We start from the raw sequence: 20,611 nt of genomic DNA, 5'->3' as shown, positions 1-20,611 counted from the left end.
TCACTCCATCAGAAACTATCCTGGCCTCTATAGACAGCTGAGTTTGCAACCACTGACAGCTGAAATCCTGGGCAAAACGGTGGCTTTCAGCTTCTGCAAATGTCTGCTTCCTCCACTTTTCCCTCCCTCTCCCTCCTTGCCTCCATCAAATCTTTTCTGCACTTTATCCCATTTTTTGGTGTATTTGTTTTGTTATTGTTGTTGTTAATCCTCACCAGAGGATATTTTTTCAATTGATTTTTAGAGTGAAAGGGAGGAAAAGTAAGAGGAAGGAAGAGAGAGAGACATCAATCTGAGAGATACATCAATTGGTTGTCTCCCACACGTGCCCCAAATGGGGCAGGGGATCAAACCTGGTACGGTGGGAATTGAACCCAGGACCCTGAGGTGCACAGGCCTATGCTCTAACCACTTAGCAACACCAGCCAGGCACTTTATCCCATTTCTGTCTCGTTTTGTTTTGTCATATTGTGTTGTTTTGGCCAGGAAACTACTTAGCAATCTGATAAACTAATCAGTGGGGATGGACTAGGTTACATTCCCAAAAACACGTATTTGAAATGGATTCCAGACTTTCTAAATACATGTCATGCCTTCAAGGCCCAAAGGAACTTACCTACCTTGTAGTCAGCTATCCATCAGATTTCTACTTTCACAGGTCTATTCCTGTGTGTAACATCTGCAGTTTACTCACAAGTAACATGCAAGTAAGGACAAGGAAACATATCTTGAACATATTCTGAGGAGATGGCCAATACCGATTACTCAAATATTTCAGTCTACCTAAGTCACAGAAGACCTATGAATCATCATTTCTAGGTCCAAAGTATACAGCAGAGTTATAGACACGGGCTCCAGTCCTCAGCAGGCCATACTGGTCATGGCCACAAAAGCAGAGCTTCCTTTGTGGATGATGATAAAGCAAGATTCTAGGAAGGAAGCCATAAGTTAAATTTAAAAATTTAATATGTTTTTTTAAATTGATTTCAGAGAGAGGAAAGAAGAGGGAGAAAGGGATAGAAACATCAGTGATGAGAGAGAATCACAGATTGGCTGCCTCCTGCATGCCCTACACTGGTGATGTAAATTGAACTGTGACCTCCTGGTTCATAGGCGATGCTCAACTACTGAGCCACACCAGCCGGGCTAAATTTAAAATTTTAAACCTGACTTTAAGTAAAGTCAAAAGAGATTGTCATACCCTAACTAATGTACACAAAATTATAAAGACATCAGATTTTTTTCCCCTCAGTTCTTCAAGTCTGCTAAAAATTTCTGTTGCCTAGGAGTAGTAGTCTCGGTTTTCCAAAGATGGAGAAAAGTGTCCCAAAGTGAGTTTTCAGAAGGAAGATATCAGGTAAATATAAACTATATATTGTGTTCATACGTCAGAAAATGGCAGTCTTTCTCATGAGTCACAACTGCGTGAGTCTTGGTGGACAGCCTTCCTAATGGAGACCTGCCAGACTTCCTAAAAGGCCATGGACACACACACACACACACACACACACACACACACACACACACCACAGCACAGGTGCCCTCCTTACAGCCCAGCCAAGGGGCTGATGAATTATATTCTCCACGCTAACCCTCAGCCACACCCGCGGAAGGCAATGCCCCGGCTCTTCCTGTTCTAAGCAGCTGGGGGATGCAGCTGGGCAGACCCAGAAAGATGTGAAGCCTCATTTGGCTCAAAGGGTCTTATATAAACATTAAAACGTCATAACGGAGAGTTCTTCCTATTTGAGAGACTGATCTCTGTTCTAAGGCAACCTCACTCACCTAGTGAACAAATGCAATGTTTCAAGCCAGCAAAGAAATGATTTGTTGAATTTTTGCCAGATTACTCTAGATCCAGTAGATGAAGCCACGGCAAATCTCCTATTTCAGGACAGCCAGCTGTTTCAACTTTTCTGTCAGGGAATCGCGGCCTCGGCAACCGTATCTGATGCACAGATAGTCTCCAGGCGGCCCACAACATGGCCATCTGTGCTGCTGGCAGGGAAGCCATCCACAGGTAAGTCCCACCTGTCCTCCCATAGACACGCTACACGATTCTGGAAACCACGCTCTTGCTCAACATCCTCCCCTGTATCCACATGCCCCATCACCTCCTTCATCAGCAATGGGGCCGAACTGAGCACCGGGTTCATGAAGTCACCAAAAAGAGGAGGCTGGACTAGTTTTTAGCCTGCCCAGCATGAAAAATAGGTTCACTAAGGGAAAGTTAATTTTCTCAGGGTACCACTCACTCAAGCATTTGAATTCAGTAAGATTCTTTAAGCTCTTTACAAAAAACACATTGATTTCTTTCTTTCTTTCTTTTTTTACAAATATTGAGCCATGGAAAATAATTATAGCAATTCTAAAGTACTAGGGCTATCATACTGCTTAAGTTTAAGTGGCCAATTAGGCGGTGGCCCAGTTAGGTAGCTCCACCCAGACACACACTCAGCTTAAGTAAATGGTTCTTCATAGGTGTTCCCAAAACAAGGTGGGGTAGACGTGCTTCTTAAACCCTAAGACTGAGCGAGGAAATTTATTTGCAGATTAAGTGTCTTCTTAGGTAGGGGGCAAAGGTGGTATCATTTTGGACTATGTGGAAAAAAAAATCTTTGGTCAAGACTGTCCTTTTAAATACGTTGTTGGTTTTTAATTACACTTTTGAACAAACCCAGCACTGGGCCAGGGGCTCCTTTTCGGTTTTGGACGCCGGTTCCGAAGGGCCTGAGCTACACGCCCCTCAGGCTGGTCACGCGGGGTAGATAGTTAAATGAGCGCTGTCCTGGTTATCATTCTGACTTGGCTGCACTTTCAGTCATTAAAAACCAACCCAACCAGAAGAGGACCTGTCCGTCCACCTACGCAGGCGTATTCCAGTGTGGAAACGAGACAGCCTTGCAGTAGAACTTGGTCGTCTTTCTTCCGATGGACGGCCAACCCCTTCAAAATCGAGCCCTGGCTTTTGTGCCTGGGAAAGTAAAGCACACCGTAGCCCCGGGGGTGCGGCTAAGGCTGTGGGGCGGGGTGGCTGGGGCGGGGACTTGGGGCAAAGGAGGAAAAGTCATAATAAGTTAGAGAAAAAGCCGGCCACTTCCAGGTATTCCCCAAGTGCCAACGGAAAAGGAACAAAAAACTCGACTTCCTCCCGTGCAAGCCGTTCACCAGACACCCGAAAAGGGCCGGTCACCTCGCACCGGGGAAGGGGTGGGAGTGGGGGCGGGGGTGCTTAGTTCGCCTCTGGAGAGCAAAGACCCCCCCGGCGGCTCCTCGCCGAGCCCAGGCCAGCGTAGTTCGGAGCGGCACCCGGTCCCTTTCGCTCTCCGGCGCCTGCCCTCCGCCAGGTGCTCGCCCTACCTGGGGCCCCCGGCGGCCTTTGTGCAGCCCGCGCCGGCCCTACCAGCGTGCGGAGGCCGGCGGCCGGGCGGAGGGGGAGAGCGAGGCAGCCCGCGCCGGTGCCCGCGGGTGGGAGGGGCGCGCGGAGACCGAGGGGGCGCAGCCGGCCGGCTCCCGCGCCAACGTGCCGGCGATCTGCGCCCCGGCCGGTGGGACCAGAGGTGGACCGGCGACTGCCCCATCTCCCCAGCAGGAGGAAAGGGACCCCCCTCTCCAAGCGCCGTGACCCTGCACACCCATCTCCCCACACCCTGGCTTCCGACAGCTGGCAGCCATCGCTACCCGGCCACAAAAAGTTTCGCGACGCCGAAAACGACTGGAAAGAAAGTTTTCCTTGGCCTCTCGCTCCCTCTCCCCCGTCCCCGGGCGCAGGAAAGCAGTAGGAAATCAGAGATCACGACGTGCCGACTCCGGCGTCCACCTTCTCCACCCCTGGCCTGGGCAGCGCGCCCAAGGTGGGTGCCCAGCGCGGAGGCTTCCTGCCCCAGCCCGGGGTCAGGCGCCCTGGGACGCTGCGCGGCCAACTCACCATGGTGACTCGCACCGCGGTCGCGCCTCTGCTGGTCGGGCTGCGGGGGAGCTGGGACTCTTGGAATGAAGTCTCCTGGGCAAACTTCAAAAGTTGGTTCCCTTCGCCAAAACCGGGCTCTCGTCACCCAAGCACTCACAGGAGCCGATGGGAACCCTAGGGGGACTCCATCCAGGCGGGATCCGCGGCGCTAGGTGAGGGCGGCAGGGAGGCTACTCAGCAGGAGGGACGCATGCTGCCCAGGGCAGGGGTCCCCTCGGGCCGGGCGCTCGCCGTCAGCCTGGCTGCGTCCGATGCTCTCCGCGCGTCTGCCTGGCTGCCCTGCCTCGCTCCTCTTTCTTCGGCCACTAACTCCGTACTCCTCCGGCCGACTCTCGGCTCGGGCAGGGCAATCTGTCCATAAATGGAGAATTCAGCTCGGGCCTGGCCAATCAGGGTTTGTTTTCGCAGCGTCACTCCTTAGGGAAACCGTAGCAGCCAACAAGCTTGGAGCTGGTGGCGTTTCCAAAGCCCTCTGGATCCTGTAGTTCTCCGCGCCGCAGACCCGGCTCGCTCCCGGCGGCCAGACGGAACTGTCAGGAAGAAAACTGTGAAACAGAAGTAAACCTCTCCTGTTTTCTCTCTTTCGCTTCTTAACGCGAAAGTTAGAGTCGCTGTAGCTTCCCAGCTGAAGTGGTATGATTTTCCCATAACTTTTTTTTTTTTTTAGGAGGAAATATTTTATCAGCATAAAAGATCAGAGTTATGGCAGCAACCCAAAGGAAATCCTTTTTCTTTCCAATGTCTGGATTGTGAGGAAAGTAAAAAATACCATTTCCCCCACCCCTCCTTTTACCTGAATTTCCTTGGAAAACAAAGGAAGCCCCCCCCCCCACTCCCTCCTATTTTGTGAAGTTGCACGTGCAGCAAACAGGACAGGGGAGAGATAAGTGGGGAGAAAGCACCCTTCAACCTTAGTCTACCCAAATCTGTTGAGAGCAATTAGCAGGACAATCAGAACTGTAAAAGTACATCATTCCAGAGTGAGGGGTTTCGAGAACTCACGTGGGCAGTTAGGAGAATATGGGGTGGGGAAAAGCAGAATCCTGAAACAGGTAAGGAATCTGATTTTAGTGTTTTAAGGGTTCCGGAAGTAAACTTGATGGGTTATAACAGGATCGTGGGGTCTGTGGAAAGGTTTGAAAACTCGAAGGCACAGAACAACTATGAAACATAATGATTTACTGATTTACTTTAAGAACCGAGGTGGTGGCCATTCACTTGAATGTAGCATTCTAAAGTTGGAATGGATGCTTAAAATCATTTTGTCTAGAATGGGTAAACAAAAATGCAGTATGTCCACACCACGGAATATTAATGAGCCATTAAAAAGGAAGGAGCTCCTGACACATGCTACAACATAGATGAACCTGGAAAATATTATGTTAATTGAAAGAAGCCAGACACAAAAGACTGTCTATCATATGATTCCACTTACATGAAAGTAGAGAATGGGGCAACTCTATGGAGACAAAGTAAAGAGTGATTGCCAGGGGCTGGGAGGAGGGAGAGATGGGAGTAACTGCTACAGGATATGCATCTTCTTCTTGGGGCAATGAAAATATTCTGGAATTAGACAGTGGCGATGGTGGCACAGCTTTGTAAATATACTGAAAGCCACTGAATTGTACCTTTTAAAGAGGTGAATCTATAGTATGCAATATCTGTACTTTAAGAATGGAAAGAAAATCATGTTGACTTAATTCTTACAGTAATCATCCACACAGTTTGGCAATAGATATAACTGAATGCCTACTGTACAGGTCAGCACAGCCACTGTGAGTGTCATGGCCTGTGCCTCCACTGAGCGTCTGATTTTGGAATGAGGGAGAGAGAAGACAAATTTTAAACCAATAAATAATTGCAAGAAAAGTACAAATATAATGAGAAGTGATAGTACCTTCGTGTGAGGGACTGCCATATTTGTAGCTATAGTTTAGGTTAGAAAATTCACCTGGCAGAGGCCTTAGTATAGACTGTAAAGGAAACAGACATCTGTTGAGTGCTCCCTATGCACTAGGCATTGCTAGGTACAAACAGATGTGACTCACCAAATTCTCAGGTAAATCTGATTCCATGTCTCAGGGGCACATCAGCTTCAGAAAACCATCAGGCACTTTAGGAACTATTGCCCAGGCATTACCGAGAGGGACATGTGAGCTTACCAGCACAAGAAGCACTACTTTAGGTTGAAAATAACACGTTGCCCGTGCTACCGTGGTCAGTGCTGACCAGCAGCTGGATTGACACGGGCTTCAAGTAATACAGGCCAAGACCTGGTTGTTTTCCCCAAGGTTAACCCAGGGATACAATGAGACACTTAAAATTACTTAATAACCTAGCAACAACCTATTCAATCTTGGATTTATCTAAAACTACCTTTAAAAAAAAGAACCGTTTTTACTGATTTTTAGAGAGGAAGGGAGAAGAGAGAGACATCGATGTGAGAATGTAACATCAATCAGCTGCCTCCTGCACGCCCTCCACCAGGGATGGAACCCCAAACCCAGGCATGTACCTTGACCAGAAATCGAACCAGTACCCTCTCCATGCACAGGAGGATGCTCACCCAACTGATCCACAGTGTTCAGGGCTCTAAAACTGCCGGGACACTATTTGTTGGTTGAGATTTTTTTTTTAATGCTTACTTTTATTTGCCCTAATAATCTCTTTCCAGTTTCAAAACGTATTACTAACTTCAGGTAGGACTTTGATGAAGAACTATGCTTGTATTCGTTTTTGCTGATCCTATATAATAAAAGGCTAATATACAAATTGTCCCCTCGACCTGGATTTCAACTGGGAGTTCAACCAGGGGGCGGGGTCAGCCAACTTCCCTCCCCTCCCCCTGGCTGGCCTGGCCCAATGGGCCCCTACTGAGGCCTGCTGGCTGGACCCCACCTGTGCATGAATTCATGCACCAGGTCCCTAGTTTTGTAATTAGATTCCTTTCCAGACTGAAATATAAATATATATTAATTTTTATGTCTAAGGAGTACTTAGATTGTGGGATTTAGCGACACATAATCCTGACTTTGAAGTTTGCCTTTCCATCTAAATAGCTGTGAGATCTCAATTTTCTGAACCTCAGTTCCCTTATCTATAAAATAGATTGCCGTGAATATGAAATGAAAGTTGTGTAAAGATCGTTAATAAATGTTGGTTTCTCTTTCCCTTCACCTGTACTATATCTAGGTTAGAGATTCAGACCTGGGTCCCTGGGTGAGATCTGACCAACTGTGGCCCTCTGAAATGCATGCCAAGAGGGGGAGGGGCTGTTTATGTGTGCCCTTTTCTTCAGGGAGAGTTAATAGCTTTCATCAAATTCTCAAAGATTCCATAAATGCCAAAACATTAGAACTCATAGCTCTGGATCAGATTCGTTATGCCTCTCTGGACCTTGTATCCATCACTGTGTTTTTCTTCAGATATAAGGATTAGAATTAAGTCTGATAGTATAAGGGCAGAAGTTCTCCTTGCCTTCTCAAAGCAGAACCCACTAGTTCAGTCTGAACATAGAATATAGTGTGCGATCATTTGGTAGAGCCTATAATTTCATGGAGAATCCCTTTAAGCCTACCTTATTCCATTCCTATCTTAGGGAGGTACGTTGTCAGTTTTGGCAAGGGTGATGGTATGTTCTGGTTTCTCTGGGAGAGTCCTGATTTATGCCTTTATCTCAGTGAAATAATTAACTGTACCCTTCTTGCATCCCTAAAAAGGCCTAGTTTGAATAATAAATTATGGTCATCCTAGATTTTTTTTTTGATTTTTTTTTTTACCAAATTCATCCTCCGCCCAAACCCTTCAATTCCCTCCCTCCCCCCAATTTTCTTGATTTACACTTACTTTTCAGAGGACTCTAATATATTACCAGATTTTTGTGGGGAGCCTCTATAAGGTTAAGCCTCGGACTGACCTGTTGGCAAAGTCACAAACAAGTCCCAGCTTAGAGGGCACAGTCCTCTTAAGCATAATTAGGCTTGACCTTATGATGCTCCCTAGATCTTACCTGGGAAGCTAATGGGCTGAGGGACGTACAACAAGAACAAAAACAAGTGAAACTCACAAGAACAGTGTCACTATGTTTACCTCTGACTATAAAATAAAGGCTCACCTTGCCTCGGGACCTTTCTCTGTGGCCTCAGCCAGGCACAGGAAGATCCACGGAGACTAAAGAGAGCTAGAGAGTTCTGAACGCTGTCTCCGGGTAAAACATTCTTCGCCGACTCTGTCCACACCTTTGGGAACCCCTGGACCACTGGGGCTGGACCCCAGCAGATATTTATTCTTATTCGAGATCATAGTAGCAATGAAGTGAAATCAGCTTTTAAAATTGTAAAACTCATTCTAGACACATGATGGAGCTAGTCAGATGAGACTTTATATATCTGTTGGCATGATCAACTGCATTTATCTGGAGCTGAATGAAAAGGAAAATAGAAACAAATCAAGATGATACAAAACACAATTTCCCATATGAATCTGTAAGCAAAAAAAAAAAAAAAAAAAGAAAAGAAAAGAAAAGAAAAAATCACCGTTTATACATTTTTGGAAAACAAACAGAGGATTATGTAAAGCAATAAAACTAGTTTCCGTGTCAGTGCCATAAAAGAACATCAGAATGCATTCACAACACCCCAATTAAAAGAAAAATTTGTTATTGAGAAAATGAGGCCAAAAATCTTTAACAAGACATTGAGGAAAAATAGACCTGTATCACATCAATGTGAAATGTCCCAGGTAAGGGGGTGGGGCGGTGGGGAGATTAGAGATCAACCAAAGGACTTGTATGCATGCATATAAGCATAACCATTGGACACAGACACTAGAGGGGTAGGGACATGTGCTGGGGGGTGGGGGTGGCCAGGGAGAGGTCAATGGGGGAAAAGGATACATATGTAATACTGTTAACAGTAAAGAATTTAAATTAAAAAAAGAGAAATCTCCCAGGTAATCAGTCTCTACTGGAACAGGCATCATGTATGCAGTTCAGTAGGTACCAGCTACTTAGCTAAGTGCTTACTGTACAATATCTTACTTAATCTTCCGTACAACCCTACTCCTTTTATTTGTAGTTAAGAAACTAAGTAGAGAGCTTAAAGTAACTTGCCCAAGCTATCACTCAGCTACCACGCATCAAATCTATTTGCCTGACTCTGAATCCCAAACCCTTACCCTCTGAGCCGTGGCTCTCTAGTAGGGATGCATATCAGAAGAAATTTTCCTTCCTGTAGGCCCAGTACGAGCAGGAACACACTTACTAAAACCCGAAAGCCTCTCCAAACCAGGGCTCCTGGAAAAATTCGTGCTTTTTTGTGGGACATAAGAATTACATTTGTGTAGAGTGTAACTCAACTTTAAACATTTTTGTTCTTTACCTAATATGTTTTTTTAATATATAATTTTTTTTTTTTTTTTTTTTACTGATTTTAGAGACAGAGGAAGGGAGAGGGAGAGAGACAAACATTGATGAGAGAAACGTTGTTTGGCTGCCTCCTGCTTGCCCCCTACTGGGGAACGAACCCATGTGCCCTGACAGGAATCCAACCAGCGACCACTTGGTGCATGGGATGACACTCAACCAACCGAGCCACACTGGCCAGGACCCTCATGTGTTAATGCTGATTTGAAAAAAGGATATTACAGAGAATTTTTTTAAAAAACATATTTTATTGACTTTTTACAGAGAGGAAGGGAGAGGGATTGAGCGTTAGAAACATCAATCAGCTGCCTCCTGCACACCTCCCACTGGGGATGTGCCCACAACCAAGGTACATGCCCTTGACCGGAATCGAACCTGGGACCCTTCAGTCTGCAGGCTGACGCTCTATCCACTGAGCCAAACCAGTTAGGGCAACAGAGAATTTTTAAGGGTTAGGTAATGTCATATGATGCTGATTAATATAAAATTTTTTTGCTACACTGTAACAATTATTTTACTGAAATAACGGAATTATTTTACCAAAAGGACAGAAATATTCAGCTTATTAAATGTATGTTTATATATATTTACTAATATATTTTCTCCTATTTAAGCCAATATTTTCTTCCAGTTTTATTATTTTTTTTTAATAGTCATTGTGTTTATTTTATTTTATTTTTTTTAATATATTTTATTGATTTTTTACGGAGAGGAAGGCAGAGAGACAGAAAGTCAGAAGCATCGATGAGAGAGAAACACCGATCAGCTGCCTCCTGCACACCTCCTACTGGGGATGTGCCCGCAACCCAGGTACATGCCCTTGACTGGAATCGAACCTGGGACCTTTCAGTCCACAGGCCGACGCTCTATCCACTGAGCCAAACCGGTTTCTGCTCTTCCAGTTTAGATTTGACTTTTTACATCCAGAAGATAAGCCCTGACTGTTCTCCAGTTTTAAAAATCTCTATATCTAAAAGCCTAAGTGACTGTTAGGACAGAACGACCAGTCGCTATGATGCACACTGACCACCACGGGGCAGACACTCAATGCGGGAGCTGTCCCCTGGTAGTCAGTGCATCCCCACAGCCAACCTCCCGCAGCCCCTTCCCCTGGCCGGCCCCCATCGACCCCCCCGCGCTAAACCGTTTGTAGAGACCTGCCTCTGGGTCGGGGTTTCCTAGGTAGCAGAGCAGCTCCCTCACTGTGATCTATTGAAAGCCAGCCCTCAACACAAGGATTTGTCTCACTCCCATCCTCTTCCTTCCCCAGGGGCTGGGAGCTGCCTTCCTGCCACAGTGGCAGTGTGGTGGTCAGGGAAGGAGGAGGTGAGGAGGCGGGGAACTGTGCGGTGGCGGGTGGAGGGACAGCCTCAGGTGGTCCCCACCCCCTCCGCACGAATTCATGCACCAGGCCTCTAGTGATTAAATAATGCCCAGCTGGTGTGGCTAATGGTTGAGCATCAACCTATGAACCAGGAGGTCATGGTTCAATTCCAGGTCAGGGCACATGCCCAGGTTGCAGGCTTGTTCCTCAGTAGCAGGTATGCAGGGGACAGCCAATCAATGATTCCCTCTCATCATTGATGTTTCTTCTCTCTTTCTCTCTCCCTCCCTCCCTGAAATCAATTAAAAAAATATTTTGAGAAATGATTAAACCAAGAGTAATGCTAGTTAGTGTTCTCTGATGTATCCAGGAGTGAAATTTTCCACAGAAGTGAGCTTGGTGGACATCTGAATCTCCTGGCTCATGTCTATGTCCACACACTACATTTCTTTCTTCTTCTCCCTGTCAGTATGCTAGCTGATTGGATTTTGTGTGTTCTTGTACGTCATCCTTAATCTCTACTGGAACAAGGCAAGGCATGCATAAATAAATATTTGCACTTAAAGAAAACCTGGAAAATAGCAAATAACTGCATGAGCCTTACCTTATTAAAGAACCAAACTTTTTTTTTTTTTTAAATATATTTTATTGATTTTTTTACAGAGAGGAAGGGAGAGAGATAGAGAGTTAGAAACATCGATGAGAGAGAAACATCGATCAGCTGCCTCCTGCACATTTCCTACTGGGGATATGCCCGCAACACAGGTACATGCCCTTGACCGGAATCGAACCTGGGACCCTTCAGTCCGCAGGCCGACGCTCTATCCACTGAGCCAAACCGGTTTCGGCGAACCAAACTTTTTTAACTTAAAATCTTTTCGGAAGTAAACTACATGCTTCATTGCCTTTTGAAAATATGCTGAAACTCATGCAAGCTTGTGCCTGAAGACTCAAGGTCATCTGTACAAGTATTGATCATCTCACTGGGTTGTCCTGAGCTGAGGTCCTGGGGACTACTGAATGGAACATCTGTTTGCCACTGTACTTCATGGCCCTGAATAGTTCTGTCTTTTTGTGTTTTTGGTAGGGTGTTTTTGTTTGTTTTGTTTTAATTGATGTCCTCCACTGTCAGAGGCTTTTTTTTTTTTCCCTCCTGCTATCTGCTGTTGCAATTTAGTCTCTTTTAGTATTGAGAAACAACAACAACAAAAAAGGCACCTGGGTTGCTTCATGAGAAAAAAATTTTAAAAGGATATATGCCCAGGGGCCCAGGGAAAACAACACAAAGGAAGGTAGGATTGTGCAAGCTCTCGGTCCTTTTCTGCTTCCTGGCTTCTCTGCATGGATGGATGTTGTCTGTCTCGTCCAGTTTCTCCCACTTACTCACAGTGGCCCCTCTTCCCATAATTTCAGTTTACATAGTGTCTTTAGTTTGTCATGATCCTGACTCAGGCCCCCAAACTACATTTTAGCAATGCTGCCCACAGCTCACTGGAAATTTGCCTGAGTTTCTTGATTCCAGTTTAAGAGAGAAAGGGAGGGAGGGAGAGAAAGAAAGAGAGAATCTGACTCATCCAGCTCAAGCTTTCAAACCACGCCAGGTCACAAGTTGCTAGCAAGCCTATAGAAGGCTCTGCTTGAACAAGGTGTATGTACAGTTGCATTCCAAGCAAATGTTGTCACAGGGTTGGTGTCTTAAAGCTACCGCCCCGTTGAAAAGAGATGGTGAATAGGACCCTGGAGTGTCATCCCAATACACCAAGGTTGTGCGTCAGGGCACATACAGGAATCAATCAATGAGTGCATAAATCAGTGGAACAACAAATTGATGTCTCCCTTTCTCTCCCCCCCCCGCCCCTAATCAATCAATACTTTTTTTCTTTTTTCAAAGAGAGGGGGTGACTATGGACAGAATCTCTGAGGATGGACCATGGTCGGCACTCCAATTGGGGCACTCAGCAGTTTGCCCGCTGCAGCTGTGTAGTGCCTTCTTTTATGCATAATTTCTTGGTGAGACCTTGAGGGCAGTTCCATTCACCTCTTCAACAGAAAAAAACGTATGGGCTTTGCAGCAATCATTGTCATTTCAACTTTATCATCATACATGTATATATGTATATATTTTAAGATCTGACATATGTTTTGCCTTTATTATGCACTTATAAATGTGTGTTTATATATGCCTATAAATATTTGTATATACACATAGGTGTGTGTGTGTTTAAGATGACATCTTTTTCAAGATACTGTAACAAACACTTGGGGAGAAATTTTTATTTTGTAGAGCAGTTTTAGATTCACAGCAGAAATGATGGAAAAGTACAGAGATCTCCCATGTATCTCCTGCTCCCACACATGCATAGCCTCCCCCATTATCAACAGAGGGATGTATTTGAATAGAGTGTCTCTTGGTGGTGGTACCATGCAGGTTGGCAGCATGGTTTTCAGAACATTACTGTTTCACTCACCACCACAAACATTCGCAGGGCACTGTGGTAGGTTCTCACATCTTCCCATGCATGTCAAAAGCATACACAACACAGGGGCTTCCTACTTTCATATACATGTTCCTGAAAATACACACCAATGTCAGATATATTAAATTCAAAAACTGATTTATGTGTTTTTAAAAGTATGTTTTTGTTGATTTTTAGAGATAGAAACATTGATGATAGAGAAATACCAGCAATTGGCTACCTCCTGCAAGCCCCCTACAGGGATCGAGCCCGAAACCTGGGCTTGTGCCCTAACCAGGAATTGAACCGGTGACCTCTTGGTCCCTGGGTCAACGCTCAATCACTGAGCCATACCAGCCAGGCTTTAAGGAGAAATTTTTATTTTCAGAGAGCTAAAATACAAAATTCCTATAAAAATATAGCATAAAAAGTGCCTTGTCTCTTAGATTAAGTTATAATTAAAGAATTTAGTAGATGTTCTTTAAATTTGGGCTTCTCCATCCCAGCTGAGCAGAGGTGACCATCTAAAGTCTAAAAGGCAGCCTTCTGATTTGGCTCAGTCTATTTACCTCTCTGTGAATTGCGAATCGTTTTCCTTATCTGTAAAAACAGAGATAATGATATACCTCCACCATTTATTTCTCACATAGCACTGTGAGGATTTGTTAAATTAAGTCCTATAAAGTGATTAGAATAGTGACTGATGCAGTTTTCTGAATGAGTTGTCCTCCTGAGTTCCACCACCTTCTGCATACCTAATGACCTCCTTCTTTTTTTAAAAAAAAAAAAAATTTTTTATTGATTTTTTACAGAGAGGAAGGGAGAGGAATAGAGAGTTAGAAACATTGATGAGAGAGAAACATCAATCAGCTGCCTCCTGCACATCTCCTACTGGGGATGTGCCCGCAACCAAGGTACATGCCCTTGACTGGAATTGAACCTGGGACCTTTCAGTCTGCAGGCCAGCGCTCTATCCACTGAGCCAAACCAGTCAGGGCATGACCTCCTTCTTTGTCTCTATTGTTCTAAATTTATGAGAGCTACACTTCCACTTCCTGGTGTTTGCATTTATATTTTCCCCATATTTCACTAATTTTGATAAAACAATAAGGCTAAATGCAACTTAGTTGGAACATAGTTGAACAAATGCTGGTAGGTTGACAAAGATGGAATGGAACTGTGAGTTGAGCTGGCAGGAAGCATGTCCATGAGGTCAATGAAATGTTTACGTGGCTTTTGGCCTGATGCTGAATCAGAAAGATGGCTCAGGTGCATTAGTGTGTAATATTCTTATCTGCACAAAGTGAATGGACAAAGGTCAAGGGCACCAGGAGATGGCCCCTCCCTTTTACTATATACAGTTTCTGAAACTCCCAAAATACAGCCAAATGGGACAAAGTTGTGATACTTTCCCACAGGAGGGTACTTTGATAAGCCATTGGTCACAAAGGAATTCTATATTTGACTGAGCATGTGATGCTAACAAGCACCTATGCCATTTATAAGCTCTTCTAACTTAAGTACAATTTCTCTCCAAATGGATATGAATGTGCATTTAAATAAGGGACATTGGTGGGTTGAAAAGTGCATTATAGCACATAAAAATACCACCACACAGCTAGGTATATACCTAGGTATATAAATTTGCCCTGAAATAGTATCCCAGCTCCAATAACTGTTTTTCCAATTACTATTACTTAAATATTTTAAGAGATTTTTTTTCTTAATTTCTATTAAGTTTAAAAACTGGGCATGGGTATGAGAGTGGTAGCTGGTGGGAGGCACGATGCTTGGAATCTATATATATAAAAGCCTAAGCGACTGAACGACCCTTTAACTGTTCGACCATTTGACCGGTAGCTATGATGCGCACTGACCACCAAGGGGCAGACCTCAATGCACAGGCATGGAAACATGGAAGAGACTGATGAATCTCAGAGGGAAGGGGGAGGAGAGAGGGTGGGAAGAGATTAACCAAATATCTTATATGCATACTAGAGGCCCAGTGCATGGATTCCTGCACTGGTGGGGTCCCTCAGCCTGGCCTGCAGGGATCAGGCCAAAACTGGCAGTCTAACATCCTCCAAAGGCTCCTGGATTACGAGAGATCGAAGGCCTGGCCGAGGGACCCCACTGGTGCACGAAACTGTGCACCGGGCCTCTAGTAATTTATAAAGAAATAGAATTTTTTTCCTTGATAAATTTTCCTATACATTTAAGTTATTTAAAACCATTTCCCTAAGCATCTGCCAGGAAACACACACACACATACACACACACACACACACACACACACACACACACTATCAGAATAAAAAGTGGTTGAATAGATAAATAAAAGCCCAAAGAAAAGTGATTAGACTTTTAAGTGCATTACCATTGGTTTACAATCACTAAAGAAATATGCACTCATTGTTATAAAATAAAGCATACAGATTTAGAGTTTGTAAGATAAAAAGTGGAAGTCTACCTGCAAGATTTTAAACGTGAGGTGACGGTGATTTCCACTGGCAGAAAAGGAGAAGCCAAGAGGAGGCTCCCGCTGCAGTGCGTTCGGCATTGAAGCTAGCAGGGGTGCCCAGGCATCGCTGCGAGAGGCTGGTTGAACCTCAGGGGAGATGTCAGGTTGACTGATATTGTCTGTGCCTTTGGCAGTTTTCATCTAGTTGTCCTGTTGTTGCTTTTGATGCCACATGACTCCTTCCTAAATTTCTCTCCCTCCTTATCGCTCTGTTGGCAAGGCTGTGGGGAAACAGGTTTCTTCTGTATCTTTGGTGGGAGTATAAATAGGTAAAAGCTCTATGGAGGGGAATTTGACACCTTCTAGCAACATTGCAGCATTGTGCTGTCTCTGGCCCGGCCTTTCTGCCGCTGGGAATGTATCCAAAGATGTACATGCACAAGGCGAATTGGCATATGTCTACAAAGCGTCATTGGCGTAGCAAAAGATTGGCAACAACCCAAGTGTTTATCATTAGTGGAACTGGTTAAATGTATTAGGAGACAACATGAAATTGTTTAATTTTAAATTTTAAAGAGCTTTTAAAACAGAGTGAGGAATTTCTCTCTGAACTGATGTGGGAAGATTTTTGTGATGTATGATAAGTTAAAATTAAAAGTACAGCCCTGGCCAGCTTTACTCAGTTGGTTGGAGCGTCGTCCCGTACGCCAAAAGGTTGTGGGTTCAATTCCTGGTTGGGGTGAGTACAGAAGGCAACCAATTGATGTTTGTCTGTCACATCAATGTTTCTCTCTCTCTCCCTTTTTCTCTCCTTTCCTCTCTCTAAAATCAATAAAAACAAAATAAACAAACAAAAAAACAAACAAAGTACAGATGTTCTGGCAGCACATATACTAAAATTGGACAATACAGAATAGATTAGCATGACTCCTGTGAAAGGTTAACATGAAAACTTATGAAGGTTCCATATTAAACAAATAAAAAAGCAAAGTACATACTAGTATATATATCAAACAGTAGCATATATGTGAGGCAATAGTATGTAGATCAAGCTATCTGTGTAGGAAAGTAGGGCCAGGGGAATAATAGCTTAGTGTTCATGTTTACACGAAGACATTTTGGAAAAGACACAAAGAAACTCAAACACAAGTAGTGTTTGTGAGATGTGGGAGCAGGGGCTGGGTATGTTTTATCCAGCTAGATTTTTGAACCATTGTAAACACATTACTCAGAACATTAAAAAATATTGTGCCGGCCTTAAAGATCACGTTAGAGAGGCGCAGAATTAGCATGGACACAAGGGTCTGCCGAAGCAAAGGCCCAGGCGTGTGAGAGCTGATTGAGCTGACCGGAAAGGCCGCTCCCCGGACACTTTCTCAAACTCACCGAGAAAAGAATGAGCTCGGAGTCCACTTCTGTGTGTTTGGGACGACAGCAAAGCGAGTTTGGTTCCTCGGTCTTTGCTCAATGTAAAATGTAATTTACCAGGCATTGGATATACTGTGGATATTCTATCCTTAGATATGTCAGATTTCATCCATGGCTCATCTTCGAGAAAAGTCACCAAGTAAATGTGAAGGTTCCTATTGCAGGAAAATGGAATCCTAATCCATTTTAGGGCAGTACTTGTCAGAAAATTCATACAACTAAACTTGATTTTTTAAATCATATATATATATATATATATATATATATATATATATATATATATATATATATATATATATTCAGAGAGGAAGGGAGAGGGGGAGAGAGAGAGAAACATCCATGATGAGAGAGAATCATTGACTGGCTGCCTCTTGCACCCCATGCACCCACCCACTGGGGATCAAGCCTGCAACCTGGGCATGTGCCCTAGACTGGAATTGAACCCAGGACCCTTCAGTCCATAGGCCAGCGCTCTATCTACTGAGCCAAACCAACTAGGGCTGATTTTTACCTCTTTAACCTTAGTCAGAAATAGGTCTATTGTGACTAAGGACTCAGGTTTGTGAAATAGTTTATTTAAGTATTGAAGTCATCATAGTATGTGCCTTAGTTATAGTTCTTATCTCTACGTCTCTAGATTTATATCTTGCAATCCTTTCCACTGAACATGAGAAGAGCAGCTGAATATTGGATGATTCCTGATGACAGGATAAAGAAAAGTCAATTTGGTTTTTACCAAATCCCATGAAATTGCTCAATAATCCTAAAATGACTCATTTTAGCACTTTAAAAAAAATCACATTAATCCTATTATCTTGAAAAGTATGCTTCAGGGAAGTGGATCCAATTATGTTAAAATCAATTTCTCTCTCTCTGACACTCACACAGACACACACACACACACACACACACACACACACACACACACACACACACCACACACTCACCCCTCATCTATGCAAAGAACAAAAAAAGCCTTGAGGGAAATATAATAGATATTTACTATGATAGGGCAATGAATGATTTTTCTTTTCCTTTCCTTTTCCCTTTATTTCCCAAGTTCTACTTAATGAGCACGAACTACTTTGATAGTAAAAACAGAAAAGCAAAACAACCAAAGCCGAGGTTGGTGAACCAAGGCCAAGCATGCAGCTCATCTCTCAGTTCATCTTCCAGGAAGCCTGCGCGAGCTGCTGCCGCACCCCTGTCTTGGGCTCAGACATGTGGCCATCTGTTTTGAAGCCTTCACGCAGTCAGCTCTGGGAAAGAGGTGCGGATGCCCCACAGTCCTCCTACTTTAGTTAACCCGGATGCACCCGGGCCCTTTGCAGCTCTGCTGTCACTCCAGGTCCTCTTCCGGCCAGACTCAGCACTTGGGCCCATCTCTCAGACTCTCTCCTCCAAAACAAATGAACAGATCCAAATCTATAAGCAGTCTCAAATAATGTCGACTTTTCTTTGAGAAAGTTAGGCAAGCTCTGCCCCGCCTGTGTGGCTCGGTGGTTTGAGGGTCGACCTGTGAACCCCGAGGTTACAATTTGATTCCCGTTCAAGGCACATGCACGGGTTGTGGGTTCAATCCCTAGTGGGAGCACGCAATGATTCTCATCATCGATGTTTCTATCTCTTTCCCTCTCCCTTCCTCTCTGAAATCAATTATATATATATATATATATACAAAGTTAGGCAAGTTCCTCATAAGACATAGTGAAACTTCTCCCAGCATACCTGTATATGCTTTGCTTTTTTCAAAATCCCTCTCCTAGCAGCTGCTTCATCCCCTTTTTGCCCAAATTGCCTCCTGGGAACTCTTGTGCCTGACACTGTTCCCTTCTCCCTCAGCTGGCTCACGCCACCCAGCGAAAAGAAGCTGTCAACCAAATGTGAGCCACCCCATCTTTCTGAGGCATGAGCCAAGGCCTATAGTTCAGTTGAATTAAGTGTAATGGCTCCTGGAAGCGAGATAAAACTTACATTCCGTTTAATACCCAAAGCAATACCGATGGGAAAGCTAGTATAGGGTTTGTGCAAAACATGGCCATAAGGATGAATTCTTTACTCAGTGCCCGGTGACCACTCTCAGCCAAAGTAGGGCACGAATGCGAGGCTGTTCAGCCTGTGGGCTCACCTGGGCCCCTGAGCCAGGAAGCTTGAAGCCTTCTCCCCCAGGAGGCGGCAGGCTTGGGTGTGGAGTGTCACTGGCCCCAAGACAAGAGCACAAATGGAGACCCACGCACTGTGTGTCTCTATATTATAAAGTTACACATCAGGCTAACAAGTAATTAAACAAAATATGTTCTGACCTCCTACCTTGACAAAAATACCTTCAGGACAACCTGCAAGTCCAGGTTTAAATGGGGGGTTCTTAGATTCCTTGGAGTTTCTTGCCCCTTTCAGCAGGGATCCCCTGCATATCCATATGGAACCCTCAGCTCACACATCCAAGTCCTTCCCTGCCCCCCAACACCTACTCTTGGTTGACTTGTTAAGCCTGAGGTGCAACATACCAACACCAGAGTCACCCTTGGAAGGCATGGCCTGGACAAGGCCTGCTCTATCCCGGGAGCAAGCGTGGGGATGTCTGGGCAGAGAATTCTGGGTCCCTTGCAGTGTTCCAAAAAAAACGGATGCCAGGTTGTTTGCTTCTAACTCATAATCTCTGCAGGTCCTCCCCCAGATGCTTTAGTCAAGATCACTGTGTATTAACTGCCAGCATGGCTGGGAGGCAGGGGGAAGGGTGGAGTTCATGACTTCTAAAGGTTGTCATGCCACCTCAGTCTCCCCGCTGAACAGGGTGATGGGGGCGCTCAGTGGTCCACAGTCCACCTCTCACCCCTCGGTGCCCTGAGGCCAGATTTGGACATGAAGCACAGGGCCCCTCTGCTCCTCGCAGCTTCCTGCACTATCGGGGTGAGGACCAAAGGGGAGATCTTTAAAGGCAGAGCATGTGAGCAGAAAACTTGAGTTTCTCTGATTAGATAACCTTTCCTGGTACCTAGGCTGGGGGCAGAGCGGGAGCATGAGGAGGGTCGTTGAAGATGGCTGAGGACTGGAGAAGGGCCACCGTGCGTTCCATCTCCGCACCCGTAGGTCAGGTGCAGTCAGTTAGGTTGGGAGGCTGGGAGACGACCTGTATCACCCCAAAACCTTCTGACCCTCGTCAGATGGCGTGAGCCCAACCCAAAAGCAGGCAGGGCAGTTCTGCAGCCATAGTTCAGAACCGCAAGGAACGTGGGTGGGGCCCAGAAGCTGGGCAGATGACCTGGGGTCCATGTGCTCCTGCATCTCCTCTCTCCCCTGACTCAGGCTGGGGGAAGCCGGTGGCAAGCCTCTCACCCCCGCGCCCCGCCCCCCCCCCCTCCCTCCCATCTCAGCTCCCAGGGTCAGAAAGTCTCTGCCTTGAAGGCTGCTAGTTCCAGGCGATCTTGGCCAGGAATGGCGTAAGGACCGGGCATGAACATTCCAGAATGGGGTTCATATTGTACACACATAGGGCCTTACCTCAGGCCTGCCTTGCAGGAGATGATGATTTAGGGTAGGGCAGTTGGTG

General features: G+C 45.1%; 1 protein-coding gene, 1 long non-coding RNA gene and 1 pseudogene across 3 annotated transcripts in view; 2 read left to right on the top strand and 1 right to left on the bottom strand.

The window, feature by feature from the left end:
* MYO1E (myosin IE) overlaps positions 1-4,318 on the bottom strand; it is a 197,251-nt gene extending 192,933 nt beyond the window's left edge. For both annotated transcript variants that reach the window (XM_059699613.1, XM_059699616.1), the window contains exon 1: positions 3,929-4,318. In XM_059699613.1, coding sequence (XP_059555596.1) covers positions 3,929-3,931 — 3 coding nt within the window. In that variant the 5' untranslated portion in view covers positions 3,932-4,318. The remainder of the gene's footprint in view (positions 1-3,928) is intronic.
* LOC132236550 (uncharacterized) lies at positions 1,810-20,369 on the top strand. The gene is made up of 3 exons (XR_009453323.1): positions 1,810-2,020; positions 4,379-4,528; positions 18,122-20,369. It is a non-coding gene; the product is annotated as an uncharacterized LOC132236550 (long non-coding RNA).
* Positions 16,507-16,607, top strand: LOC132224319 (U6 spliceosomal RNA; annotated as a pseudogene).
* Positions 20,370-20,611: the final 242 nt, after the last annotated feature.

This window comes from Myotis daubentonii, chromosome 1 (genome assembly GCF_963259705.1).
Source record: "Myotis daubentonii chromosome 1, mMyoDau2.1, whole genome shotgun sequence".
NCBI classification, from domain to species: domain Eukaryota; kingdom Metazoa; phylum Chordata; class Mammalia; order Chiroptera; family Vespertilionidae; genus Myotis; species Myotis daubentonii.
Note: the sequence above shows the minus strand (reverse complement) of the source record. Positions and strands in the feature narration are given on the sequence as shown.